At 35.0% G+C, this 15083-nt stretch overlaps 1 protein-coding gene and 1 long non-coding RNA gene across 2 annotated transcripts; both read left to right on the top strand.

Moving 5' to 3' along the window:
- Positions 1-5866: 5866 nt before the first annotated feature.
- On the top strand, positions 5867-6901 carry LOC128283632 (uncharacterized). Its single transcript, XR_008274027.1, has 2 exons — positions 5867-6100; positions 6539-6901. It is a non-coding gene; the product is annotated as an uncharacterized LOC128283632 (long non-coding RNA).
- Positions 6902-7634: 733 nt separating this feature from the next.
- LOC108466114 (putative disease resistance protein RGA3) lies at positions 7635-10233 on the top strand. The gene is made up of 2 exons (XM_017766474.2): positions 7635-8086; positions 8214-10233. The coding sequence occupies exon 2, from the start codon at positions 8323-8325 to the stop codon at positions 10231-10233; it is 1911 nt and encodes a 636-aa protein (XP_017621963.1). The 5' UTR covers positions 7635-8086; positions 8214-8322.
- The last annotated feature ends 4850 nt before the right edge of the window (positions 10234-15083 follow it).

Below are 15083 nucleotides of genomic sequence, written 5' to 3'. Positions count from 1 at the left end.
GTCACGAAACCACTATTCCGATTAGGCCCTAATTCGGGATATTACAGTTTTGGCCAACGTTCAATAAGCATAGAGGGTAAATGATAACTTCTTTATGCCAATCTTTACAAGTCTCGATCGCCTTTCACTATGACCTTTGTTTTATTGTTTTTATTCTTCTTTTTATTATTTTATTATTTTTTATTTTTTGTACTTTTGTTTTTCTTTTTGGCTGCCTTTGCTATACTGTGATATGGTGTCTAAGCTTTTGACATTGTGCAATTATATTAGATATGATCCTTTCTGGCATTTCTTGTAGGCACCTGATCCCTTTTTTTTTTTGTCTTTGATGACTATAGACTTTGTAACATTGGCATATGAAGTGACTTTCACCCTCTTTGTGAAGTAATCGACGACTGCCAAGATGAATTGATGTATATTAGACGAGAATAGTCTAATAACATTAGAGAAAGCTGTGAAGAAATGAATAAGGCACATGAATCTTGTCTCCCAAAATACTGCCTAACTGATACTCCTTCCATGGTGGATCAACAGTACCCAAACCTCATGATTAGCATGGCCACCGTGAAACCATTAACATATGTCTTTCTGACACTTTATAGACATTTTTAACATCCACAGGTCATAATATCCCAGGTATATTCTAACATGATTATGCGAAAACATCTTTGAATTCTTAGAATAACTCAATGATGATTCGCTTTGTCATTGGGGTGACTCAGGCTCTGATCTTTGCCTTTTGCTCACAATGTCCACTGACCTTTTGTACAGTAGAATCTGTTTTCCATCTTGTTCTACCATCCTTAACAAATCAGGAGATAATTTACAATCTTTATCATCTTCAAAGTCCTAAGATCCCCCTAAACACATATCTCACCCAAAATGAGACTCTGAGTCAGTGACAGTGTCACTCACGTCTTTGGTATCTAGGAACCCGTTGTAGGTTCGAAGGCAGATTCCCGAAGAATCAATGATTCTAAGGATGATTATTTTTATAGTATGATCATGAATGAAGAATAAAAGAATATTTGAAAGAAAGACAAAAGAATCTAAGAACAATTATTTGTACAATATGAAATGGAAAAAAAATAAAAGAATATTTGCTCAAAAAGATGCATTTTATTGAAATAAAGATTTTGGACACAAGCCTATCTCACAAAAGGATTCTTATTGCTTCTACGCTTAAAGCAACAAGCGTGTTTTGAATATTACTCTAGATTAGCTCTAAAAATACAGGGATCTCTTCCACAGTCCTATTGTTCAAAACACTCCCAAGTATGTAAGGGTTTGGAAATTTTTATTCCCTAGTTCAGATTTCCCGATATTCCTTCCAGGCTTTTGACTTATTCAAGGTGTCACAACTCTTTTGCCCCCACTATCAAATATAGAATTTACTGTATTGTTAGAGCAATTAGGTCTTTCAGGAATCATCGAACTTCACAATTCCCATTTCAATAGACCTTTCGACCAACTTTTTAAATGTAGTGCAGCTTTCAATTGAGTGTCTCGTTATTCCCGCATGGTATTCGCATTAAGCATTCTCATTATATCATTTTGGGAATGGAGATTGCATGGGTTTTTCGAATAGAACGGAGACACCACATGCACATCAAAAAGATTCTGATACAACTTCTTATATGACATCGAGATAGGTGTAAACTGGAGCTTTTCTGTATTTGGCCTCGAGTTGGATTCCTACCTTGAAGAGCCTTGATAGCTAATGGTTACAGCCCGCGGCTGGTCTATGTTGACCAATTCGGAAAGCATGCTCACGATGTTCACTTCACTTTCCTTGTTTCTCAGGGTTGATCTTTAAGCGCTTTCTCCCGCATCTATTTTCCCACTTCTTACTGCATGTTCAATCATCTCACCAGACCTTATTATATTTGAAAAGCTTAGAGTAGTGCTTCCCAACGTATGGTTAGTGAACGGGGCTTTCAGAGTATTAATGAAAAGCATCGTGGTCTCCTTTTCCAAAAGAGGGGGCTGGACTTGTATTGCTACCTCTCTCCATCTTTGGGCATATTGCCTGAAGCTCTCATTTTGCTTCTTTTCCAAATTCTGCAGGGTAATTCTATTGGGTTCCATGTCCATTACATGGCTATACTGCTTCATAAAAGCTTGTGCTAAGTCCTTCCATAAACTGATTTTAGCACGACTCAATTTATTGTGCCATTTAGTTGCTGACCCGATCAGACTGTCTTGAAAGCAATGGATTAATAGTTAGTCATTATTGACATATCCTGTCATCCTTCAACAAAACATTGTGATGTGAGCTTCAGGACAACTAGTCCCATTGTACTTTTCAAACTCTGGAGTCTTAAATTTTGGCGGGAGTACTAGATCGGGGACCAAACTCAGATCCTTGGCGTCAACCCCACAATAGTAGTCAACATTCTCCATTGCCTTAACTTTTTCCTCCAACCACCTATACCGATCCTCGAGTTGTTTTGGCAATTCTATCTTTACTTTTTCCATTTCGTCCAAATCAGGAACTACAGGAGTGGTTGGATTGCCCCCTGAATTGAAGCTTGAGCCTATCGGGTAATTCACTGGTGCCAAGGTACCGGCTTGATATTGCTGAGATCTGATAGCAATAGGTACACCCTGCGGACATGTTTGAGCATTTATTGGGGTGAAACCCGGAGGGTAGAGAGACTCCTCATTATCCTTCCCAATATTGATCATGGAGTTTTTTCCCTTTTCTAGCCCCTTAGTCAGCAATTGGGACAACTGATTCATCATATTCCTTTGGGACTCTAACATTTCGTCCATCATGTCTTGTTGGACCTTAGCTAGCTGCTCTTGCATTTGCATTTGTAGCTTGTCTTGCATTTCTTTTTGAAGTTGTTCGAGTCTTTCCAACCTTTGATCCATATCTTTGGTCCTTTTCCGTGTGCCTTAAAAATGCTTAGTCATTTGACTTTTGTCAGTTCCCAGGTTAACTGAAATAATTTTACCTAATTAGGGTCTTTTTGTGAGAGTTCAATGAAAATAATGCAATATGATGCGGATGCATGGGATGAATGCAAAGAAAAAGAGGCGTTGATTGTAAATTTAATTCCATTTGAACAACTTTTCTAGAAAACAAATTTCTTTACATAAAACAGATTACATATACGGTATTGCCCTCATAGTCCAGGTAAAGACACCGCTCTTTTCTTCACATCCAGATGTTACGGTCGAGTCTTGCGAATTTTCCAAAAGATGTCCCTATTCTCCTTTTTGCTTTATCCAGGCTGCAACCCACTGTTCACCTATCCCCGCAATGATCCTTAGCTCCTTTAAGAAAGTTGACGTGACGGCTCTCGAACAATCTTTATTGTCTTGAATTCTTGGCCAAAGAAACATAGCTGCGTAATCCTTCACGAACTATCTGCTTTCTCTCGTTGTGCTTATTCGGACCATATTCGGGCGATCGTATTATAATCTATTTTATCAAGAAATCCATTTTCCATGAAAGACTCTCCATTTAGCAGCCGAATATGAATCAACACCCCCTTTCTATGACGATGAAATGCAATGCAGTCATAGACAAAACAAAACACGTTAGTACAAGAGAGAGAAAAAAACAATATAGAACGCCTATCTTGATGACCTAGAATTTAGCGTTGCTCTACCTAGGACAGGCTCCTAGGCCTCTCTATATGTGGTTCAGTTCTAAAGAAAGGGTACCTGAACTAGCAGATTCCGCAATCCTCACCTATTATAGGCTCATATGGATCGAGTTCAGTTCAGGGGAATACATTTCCCTATGGCTATGCAGAGATGAAAATCTCACGAAGACATAGATACGGATGTATCCTGGAAGTAATCCACTAGCCCATGCGGAGGTGAAAACCTCACGTAGGCATAGTTTCTTACTCTCACTTAAAAGGTGTGACCACAACGGTCATGCAATGCAATGCGAGACTCAGTCCACACAATCATAAGGATCACAAACAAATGCAACAAAAGAATCGTGATTTTCAAATCAAATTTTCAAGTTTCGACAAAAGGACAGAAAATAATCAATTTTACGACTTGACTCTCTTATATTCCCCAGTGGAATCGCCAAGCTGTTGAAACCATTTTTAAAATTTTGAAAAAACGGGGATCGACTTTAAAGCGAAATGTGGAGTCGCCACCAATCCTTTTTGTTTAGGTGTGATCGGATCACCTAATAACATATTTTATTAAAATATTAATTTTGGCCTACAAAATAAAAAAAAATGGGTTTGGGAGCCGGTTACATACGAGGAAGGATTAGCACCCTCGTTACGCCCAAAATTGGTACCTAATTGATTAAATAATGTCCTTATGTCTAAAATTAAAAAAGATTTTGAAATACGGTTTCTTTTAAAACATTTGAAAAACTCGAATTGGATGTTAAAATTCTCTTGCTACGAAGGAATAAAATATCACATCCAGTACGTTAGGACATGACCTTTTAAACCCTCGAAGCCAAAATCGACTCTTGATCTTCAAAAATTCAGGCATTGAAAATTACAAAAGGATATTCAGTTATTTGGTCCAATGAAGAACTGAAATCCAGCACGTTAGGGAACGATTTCTTGGTTTTCCAAACACAGAGCATTGCCTTATCTTGAAGTTAAGAAGAAACAAGCGAAATCTTAAAAGAACGTTTGGTTATTTAGTCAAATGGAAAATCAAAACCCAACACGCTAGGGCACGATTTCTCGAATTTTCAAACATTAAACATTGCCTTTATTTTGAGAAATTTTCAAATAGGGGTGATTATAAAAACAGACTTGAGATACACTTATTTAGTTTGCTTGAAATAAAAATGAAATGATCAATTTTGGACAAGTCACTAGAATTTAAATCACAATGCAATAATAAGAAGTATTAGCATAGTATCGAGTATGAAATAATATGTGAGTTCAACATTACACAAACGAATAGCAGTGATAACAATACGAACATAAAATTGAAATACACAATAGCGATAATCTCACAATTACATTTTAAGAACTAACATTAATAATCAAAAACTAATGAATTAAAAGTCATATATAACAATTTAAAAATACAAAGCAAATTGAAATAGAATAAAAATAATTCAAAAATGATAACAAATGAATTCAAAAAATATAATGTGAGGAAGGAATTTGAAAATCAATAAAATACAAAATGATTCAAAAATAGGCGATATATCACAAAATTTAAGATAATATATAAGTTTAAAATAAACAATATATATAAAAACTTAAAATAGATAATATATGAAATAATTTGAAATGATATAAAATAAAAAATTTAAAATAAACATTATATAAAACAATTTAAAATACTGCGTAAAAACTTGTAATAAATAAATAAAATGCAAATTTGAAAAAATAAATCTATATATAAAAATAATAATTAAATAAACAAATAAATAAATATTAAATAAATCAATTTAATAACATGAAAATAATAACAGTAGTAGTAACACAAATGATAATAATCAATATATCAAGTATAATAATAATAGTAATAATAATGTTGAAATAATTAATTTTAGTAATATAATAATAATGATAATAATACAATAATAATAAGATTGAAAATAATAATAATAATAAATTAATAAAAACATAAGTAACAATGAAATTCACCAAATAAAGAAATGAATAATCTATTTAGTGTGAAAGAATGAAGAAATAAATAAAAAAAGGGTGAAAATTTGGAAATTAAGTGGCCCAGGATTCAATTGCAATCTGGGCAGCATTGGGGTGAATTTTCAAAAATAAAAAACATGGTCGATTAAGGGACCAAAATGAAACACGCGCAAAAGTACGCGGATCGAAATGGGAATACTCCCGCACCATTGAAACAGCGCCGTTTTAACAAGTACCAAAACGTAACTGAAATAAAAAGGCAAAATTTAAAAGATGTAACCATGAATTGATTTGAAAGGACCAGAAAGGAGGAGGGACCATTTGCACAATTTTCTCTGAGAGCAGAAACACGCGGATCCTTTCCCCCTTGAATGGCGCCGTTTCATTAGTTGTTAAAGCTGAAAAAAAATTTCTTTGAAAAATTTATCTATCATTTTCTAAAGAATGGCCTAGATCTGACAACGGAGGAGAACTCCGACCATGATCACGAAGGTTAGGTAAGCGTTCCTTTCTTTCCTTTTTTTTTTTATTTTTACACATTAACAACAATAGAAGAAGATAAAAATAAAAAATAAAAGATCTAGATGAAAACAACTTTAAATCTGCTTTAAAAAATAAGAGGGATAGATCTATGAAAACGAAAAGGGTTTCAATACTCCCTTTTATTTTTTTGCAATCACAAAGCAAATCTACACTTGAAATCAAACGAAAGCAAGATAAATTGAAAAAAATAAACTCAACCTTCTGCTAAATTTATTTGATTTCTCAGTATTCCAATATGCATGTGTATCCTCCCCTTTCTTTCTTTAGAATCGGCCTTATATAACCAAAAAAATGAACAAAAAATGAAATTACAATATCATTTTTATATTTTCTATTATTTCTTTGCTATTGGATTTCTTGTTTTTTTGTCGTTTTTTGGCTTCTTCTAGCAGGTTCTACTGACGTGGAGAGTGCCGTATGGAAGAAGAGGACATAGTGACGTGGGGGCCGTTTGTGGGAGCTGTGACTCAAGGGGTAACCTAGGGTTTTTGCCGAAAATTGGCTTGGTGTTTTAGGCCGTTTGGGTTAATTGGATGTAATGGAATTTTGGGTTAAATTTTATTATTGGGCTTGGATTAATTTTGGTGTTTTGAAATGCTGTTGTAAATGGACATTGGATCCTTTAAATAATTTAGTTTATTATTTATTTTTTGTTTTATTTTGTGTATGAGCCCAGGCGAAATGGGCTTTCTACACCAATTTGTGAAAAAATAAAATAAAATAAAATAAAGAACACAAAAATTTTGATGTGAAAACCCTTTTGGGAAAAAATCACGGGCAGAGGAGAAAAAAATACTATGTCGAATTCGAATTATTATAAGAGGAATAGACTATGTCTATTTATAGGCTTGTAAAGCCATATTCTAGTAAGACTGAAACACCTTATTCTAATCAATATAGAATAGATGGAGTTTAATAAGGTTTAAAAACCTTATTCTAAAATAAAATAAAATAAGTGTAGTTCTATATGAATTTTACTTTTATTTTATTTTACCAATGTATTTTATTTAAATAAGGATTCGGGACATCAAGGTTGAAATTTTAAAATTCAAAAGTAAAAGCACTAAAATAATCAAATTAGAGAATAAGAACTAAATTCAAAGCTTAAGTATAATATAAAACTAATAGCGAACTAAATCCAAAGCTTAAGTATAATATAAAACTAATAGCAAAATTTCATCTAACCGATTGTATCATTTGGGTGAAGATAAAAAATTAAAAATCAAAAATTTAAAGATTAAATTTAATCAAATTAAAATATAGAAATTAAATAAACAATTTATATATATTACATGGTCTAATAACAAAATTGTATAAAATATTAGAGTGAGAGATTGTACGTGACAACCATAATTAACATAAAAAATCAAATAGGTGTACATTAGCTACTGACTATATAATTATTAATAATGGTTAGAGGCACCGTTATACCAACGAAAAGAAATAGTCAAACGCACCGGACATTCGTAAATTTAAAATTCTATTCTATGTTCATACATTTTTTTAAATTTAATCTTTTAATTCACAAAATTAAATGTCCATTATTCTCTTCATTTTCGATCACTCTCTTCCTTACTTGATTCCATTAATAACCCATCATCACAGAAATTAAACGTATTCCCCCGTTCCCAGCGGTCATGGCTTAATACTTTGCCTTCAACATAACTGAAAACGTCCTTTCTAAACTAACCAAAATTGCCTATCAAGAAATCAGCCTAGGTTGGGATGTTCACAGGGACCTTGAAAAGCTTCAAAAGACTTTAACTACTATTAAATCTGTGCTTTTAGATGCTGAACTAAAACAGGTTGATGACAATCATCTCCGGGTTTGGCTACAAGAGTTGAAGGATGCTTGTTACGATGCAGAAGATGTATTAGATGAGTTCGAAATTCAAGCATTGAGGAAGCAGCTTCTGAAACAGAGGAGCATTGGTAAGAAGGTAAGCTATTTCTTTTCAAGCTCAAACCCACTTGCTTTTCGATTTAAGATGGCCCATAAGATTAAACAACTCAAATCAGAGATTTCATGAGATTGCTGCTTTGAAAAATAATTTTCATCTCGTTCAGAGACATGTTGGCCCCAAGGCACAGCCTGCGCTCGGAGAGGGAGACCCACTCCTTTGTGCAGAAATCAGAGGTAATTGGCAGAGATGATGAGAAATGAAGAATTGTAAAGATGTTGACGCAGGATGATCCAGCTGATGAGGAAGACATATCCGTCCTTCCCATAGTTGGAATTGGAGGTATGGGAAAAACGGCCCTTGCCAAACTGGTTTTCAATGATGAAGCTGTGGATGCTCACTTTGAGTTGAAACTGTGGGTGTGTGTTTCCTATGATTTTGATCTGAAACGATTAGTAGTAAAAGCCATTAAAGCCGGAAAAGGTGGTGATGGAGACCTTGGAAGCATGTATTTGGAGCAATTACAGAAGGCCTTGCGATATTCCTTGAATGCTAAAAGGTATTTGCTTGTTTTAGATGATGTGTGGAGCGAGGATAGTAGAAAATGGATGGAACTGAAACAGTTGTTTGCAGGAGGAGCTGTCGGAAGAAAAATTGTAGTCACCCCTCGGAGTAACCAAGTTGCAAAGATCTCAGGCACAATCTCCCAACACCATTTGGAAGCTCTTCCTTACGACAAATCTTTATCTTTGTTTCTGAAATTCGCTTTCAAGAAAGGTGAAGAAAAACAACATCCAAACCTTGAGGAAATTGGAGAAGAAATTGTTAAGAAATGCAAAGGGGTTCCTCTAATATTGAAAACATTGGGGAGTTCACTTTTCTCCAAAACTTCAGAGCAGGAGTGGAAAGTTTTTAAAGATAGTGAGACGTGGGAATTAATGGAAAAGGAAAATCAAACATTTTCAATTCTGAAACTAACTTACGATCAACTGTCTCCTCAGCTGAAGCAATGTTTTGCTTATTGCTCACTCTATCCAAAGGATACTGATTTTATAAGCTTTGGTCTAATCCAATTTTGGATGGCACTTGGTCTTCTTGAATCCTCCCATAAAAATGAAAATCCCGAAGATATTGGTAAGCGGTATTTGAATGACCTGCTGCCACGATCTTTCTTTCAAGATTATGATTTGGCATTTTTCTTTGATGCATTCAAAATTCATGATCTTTTACATGATATTGCATTATCAGTGGCAAAGAGTGAGTGTTGTATAGTCAACACTTTTGAGCAAAATATTGCCACAGGGATCCGACATGTATGCCTTACTAACTCTGATTCTTCCGAGGAAAATGCTTCCAAATTCCTTGGTAAATTAGGGCATTTGCGTACGCTTAGGCTTCCAAATTTGAGAAACGGTCCAACCAGCGAATCCTTTATTGAAAAATGTTTGAAGAGGTTCCAACATTTGCGAATGCTTGATCTTTCTGGGTCTACTCTCGAGGTATTGCCCAGATGGATTGTTAATTTGAAGCATTTAAGATTTCTCGACATTTCCAACTGTCCCAACATCAAGAAACTTCTCAACTCCATTTGTAAGTTGCAAAATTTGCAGACTCTGTTTTTAGATGGTTGTGACCAAATTGAAGAGTTGCCTAAGAATATCAGGTACATGATCAGTCTCAGATTTTTGTTATTAGCTACAAAACAACGAGATCTTCATGGTCATGGATTACAACACTTGAGATCCCTTCGAGTTTTAGCTATTTATGGCTGTGAAAATCTGGAGTATTTGTTTGATGGGATTCAGAAGCTCACATCTCTTCATACAGTATGGATTGTTGATTGCAAAAAATTGGTATCACTAACACATGGCTTGAAATACGTAGCTGCATTACAATCTCTAGTTATTGGGGCTTGCGAAAAGCTTGATTTGAGTACGGGACAGGGACTCAAAGAGAAAGAAGATTATAATGAAGAATACCTCGTTGATACATGTTTCAGCCTTCAATCATTGTACATCGCAGATTTGCCAAAGTTGAAGGCTCTACCCCAATGGCTTTTACGGGGATCCGCCAACACTTTAAAGAACTTAATCATTACAGGATGTGAGAACCTCACAACTTTAGCAGAGTGGCACAATCTCACATCACTTGAAAAACTTGAGATCAAGTGTTGCCCAAAATTATGAACTCTACCAAAAACCATGAAACGCTTCAAACAATTGAAGATTGAAGATTGTATTCTTTTAAGTCAAAGATGCCAACAAGAAATCGGAGAGGATTGGCCCAAGGTTGCTCATGGCTCTCGTGTAGTTTTGGATGGCAATACAATTACAGCTCCAGATTATTGATCAATCCAACCCCATGATTCTCTGTAAATGATATTTATTTCAATTTCCATTCCTCCATTTCATTTATATTTTTACTTAAGAACACCATATTACAATGACCTTGTTTAATGTTGTTTTACAATTCATATTTGGGTTCATGACTATCTCTTCCAATAAGATTGCGTCCAAGATTTGAACATCCATTCTTCCCTTGGAATGTAATGTGTCTTACAACTACACCCAACTCTTGTTAGTCGATACTCCAATCTTGTTAATTAGACTACAATAATAAATAAATAAATAAATAAATAAAGCTTTTCAATGTAAAAAACTACAATAGCAAATCTATATGTTATATTTTTAGAAAGTCAAATTCAAATTCCCTTTATGGTTTGTTTAGACATCACAAAGTAATAGGTCTCTTGTAATTACAAGGAATTATAATTTCCTAGATGTGTATGGTTGGCAAAGTAATGCAAGCATCAAGGAAAGCCTTACGTGCACATATGAGGAAAAAAAAATCAATATTCACTTTCTTGTTTTCAAAAAAATCAAGAAACCAACTATTGATCCAATTCTGTTATTTTTTATGTTTTCAAGAATAAAAAAAATTCAAGATTTGAAATCTCAAAATTCTTGGTCCAAGAAATCGAATCTTGAAACTTGTGTGCAATGGATCACACTTCTGAACTTGAACAAGACCAATCTTGTAACCAATAGATCACAAGTTATGTTCATAAAATCAACCCATTGGGACGTCCATAAGCCCATGATGATGTTTTATGAAGGACTTAATTGAAAATTTGGCCAAACATGTGAAAGTTGCCCATTTGTAACTTACTTTAATATTTTAGTCCAATTTTAATTCAATAAATGGATCACCATGTACATTCGCCCCAAGTATGCCCATTGGCATGCCTTGGATGAATTTCCTTAATCCACCACACTTAGAAATATTTTTCATATTTTATTTATGTTAGTAGTTAGAGTGTTTAGTTGGCATGTGCATTGGCACTTTGTTGGCATGTTTATTTATACCCTAGTTTTAAGCTTTGATATTCATCCTTTGGGGCAAAAGTTTAAAAAGTGCAAAATTTGAGTTCTAATTACCAGCTAAGGACCTCTAATTTAAAATCTCATAGCAATTGGATACCTTTAACAAGTAGAACTCAACTTTTGCACTTTTTACAATTTAGTCCTTTTGACACTTTTTAAAGCTTTGATATTCATATTTTATAGCCCGATTTTGGGGCTACTCAACTTTGGCACTTTTTACAAATTAGACCATTTGTTAAGTTAGTAGACAAAAATGGACATGGTGAGATAAAATTTTAAAGTTTGGCAAAAAAGGTATTTTGGTTATTTGGTAAATGAAAGAATAAAAAGGGAAAATAAAGCCAAAATTTGTCCATCTTCTCCAACCCTTGGCCGAAATTTTCAAGCTCTCCATAGCTAGGGTTTTTGCCATCTTTGAAGCTTGATTGTAAGTACATCCTGGCCTCGTCTTTAATGCTCTTTACATTTTTTAAGTCGTATTCACATGATCTTCCTATTTCTACCATTTTTTTGAAGTAGGGTTCATGTTTAAAAATTTACCCATGTGTGAAATTCGTGTTTTGATGTTTAATGGTAGAAGATGAAAGTTTGATGTGTAATAAACAACTTTTTCTAAGTGATTTTTCATGAAAATACCTAAAAGGGACCAATTTGTAAAAATATGTAAAACGGGTAGTAAAAATCTAATTTGATGAAAAATGTGGGCTGATATGAGCATGTATATGGTTCGACTAGGCTTGGGTATCAAAGAAATTGAGTGCATTTCATTTTACGAACCTAAGAACTAATTTGTAAAAAAAGTGAAACTTTAGGGGCAAAAGGGTAATTTTTCCATAATGTAATGTTTGGAATAATTTGAGTAAGTGAATGTTAAATAAGCTAAATTTGTTATTATAGATCAAGAAAAACGAAGTTCGGACCTTGATTGGGGAAAGAATAAGGTGTTTGATGATTAAATCCTTATCTACTATTTTTAGTACCGAGGTAAGTTCGTATGTAAATAATGCGTTGTTTATTTATGTTTTAAATACATTAATATTGTATGAATTTATGATTGACTCTTAGGAGGAAATCGACAATGGATGACAAGTGAGAAATATCCCGGTTGACCTTAAGAATTGATAGGATACAAATTTTATGACATTAGGGTTAGTTGAGATTATGTGTAAGACCATATTTGGGATATGACATCGATATAAGATTTCGTGTAAGACCATAGCTGGGCTATTGGCATCGATATGAGATCCCATGTAAGATCATATCTAAGATATGCCATTGGTGTGGTACTATGTGTGTGATATATCCCAAGTATCCTTTAGTATTCCAAGTGGTTCAACGAGAAACTTAACGGCAATGTTTAAGTTGTCAAAAACTATGGTATGTTGTAAACAATTATGATGAGTTGCAAGTTGGTACAGGTATATACATAAAACTCATGCTTAATGAGTTCGTTATGTGATGAAACCTCGGATTGGTTTGATCGAGTAAGTTATGATGTTAATATTTTAAATACATCTATGCTAAGCTTGATTATGAATTCACAATGACATTTATGTTAATTTACTTTATGTTAATTATATGTTAAAGTGTGTTTATGATGCCTATTATTTGTATAGGAACTTACTAAGCTTTAAAGCTTACCTCCCTTTTCTTTCCCTTGTCACTAAGCCAGCTCGGGGATCGAAGACGGTCGTAGATCCATTCACACTATCAAATTATTACATGTATAGGGACTTGGTCATTTTCTTATGTGCCATATTCGATTTGGCCAAATGTGTTGGCTTATAATTGTTGATAATTCATTTTGTAAATGGCTATTGAAATATTGGCTTAAATATATATACATATGAAGATGCCCTTCATGGATGTGGATATTTCATGGTTTGGGATAATAAGTATGAGATGTTGTATGTGATAGAAAATAGCATGTAACCGATGTGTGAATGATTTGGTTGTGGCTAGTTTGGTTGTATGTATATGCTTGGATTGGTGTTGCTTGTTGGTTGTGTAGGTTGGTGCAAGTAAGGGTGGCAAAATGGCTTGATAAATAGCCTTATTTTTGTCTACACGGGTAAACACACGGACGTGTGTTTAGGCTGTGTGTGACACACGACTTGCCCTATGGGTGTGTGATCCTACCGTGTGTCCCCTGCATCTTGAATTTTAGCTTTGAATTGGCCACACGGCTAGAGACACAGCCGTGTGTCTCAATCGTGTGAAGGACACAGCCCAGGGACATGGGCGTGTGCCCAGTGCGTGTGAAGTCTACACCTATTTTATGAAAAGTATGAAAATTAAATCCCCCATACGGCCAAAGTTCAAAGGCAGGTGACTTGGCCGTGTGATTTCAATTTGTTGATGATGTCATAAATAGAGAGTTACATTGGTTAGGGACATGGGCATGTGTGTCTACACGGGCATGTGACCCCGTTTTGATGAAAAAATTTTAAGTGTTAAGAAGTTTTCTACAGTTCTCGGTTTAGTCCTGAACCACTTTTAATGCTTGTTTTGGGCCTCGTAGGCTCATTTAAGAGGCGATATGAATGTTTCTGAAGAGTTTTAAATTTGAGTGAAAACTTATGTCTCGATTTTGAATGTTTGTTCGAGTTTAAGTCTGGTAATGCCTTGTACCCTATTTCGGTGTCGAATATAGGTAAGGGGTGTTACATTTAATGGTATCAGAGCTACGATTTAGTCGATTCTCAGACTAACGTAGCTTGTGTAAGACTCTAGCTATACATGCCATAAACGAACTGTGATAGTATGATGACTCCTGACAATTGTAAATTGTGTTTTCATATAGTAATGGATCTCAATCAAGCTGAGGCGGATAAAGTCAAAAGTAATACGCTGGCTCCCCGCTCAAGGGGCAGCGCCATCTAATAGTAGACCCCCTACGGTTAGTCAAGGAGAAGGAGGCATGGAAGCCCTTCTCCATATGATGAATGAGTGGTATACGAAATTTGTTCGAACAAATCCAAACACCCAACCTTCTCCACCTCCACCCATTCTTCGATCAGTTCCTGTAGCCCCACAAGGTATGGACTTTGTAAGAATGAATAAGCCCCCGATTGATAAAATCCGAAAGTATGGGGTAGAGGATTTCAGAGCTAATATAGATGATGATCCCGAGAGATCCAAATTTTGGCTCGAAAACTCCATCAGGGTATTTGACGAGTTGTCTTGCACACCAGATGAGTGTTTAAAGTGTGCTATCTTGCTTCAGAGAGATTTTGCATACCACTGGTGGAATACAGTTGTATTTGTAGTTCCGAGAGAAAGAGTTATATGAGACTTCTTTCAGGAGGAGTTTCGTAAGAAGTATATTAGCCAACGGATCACTGACTAGAAACATAAGGAATTTCTTGGGCTAAAACAGGGTTGTATGACTGTGACAGAGTATGAACGAGAATTTTTCAGACTGAGTAAGTATGCTCGGGAGTGTGTTTCCATTAAGGCCATCATGTGCAAGAGATTTGAGGATGGATTGAATGAAGACATTCGTGTGTTAGTTGGGATCTCAGAGCTGAAAGAGTTTATGGTATTGGTTGAACGGGCTTGTAAGGCCGAAGAATTGAATAAAGAGAAGAGGAAAGCTGATCTTGAAGCTAAATATTTGAGGAAGGGACCGACGAGTAAGTCATTTCCATCTC

This window comes from Gossypium arboreum, chromosome 2 (genome assembly GCF_025698485.1).
Source record: "Gossypium arboreum isolate Shixiya-1 chromosome 2, ASM2569848v2, whole genome shotgun sequence".
NCBI lineage: Eukaryota > Viridiplantae > Streptophyta > Magnoliopsida > Malvales > Malvaceae > Gossypium > Gossypium arboreum.
This window is presented reverse-complemented; position numbering and strand designations above follow the sequence as displayed.

What these genes read in the sequence shown, in the direction of transcription:
- LOC108466114 (XM_017766474.2), top strand. Translation starts at nt 8,323, where the DNA reads ATGTTGACGCAGGATGATCCAGCTGATGAGGAAGACATATCCGTCCTT.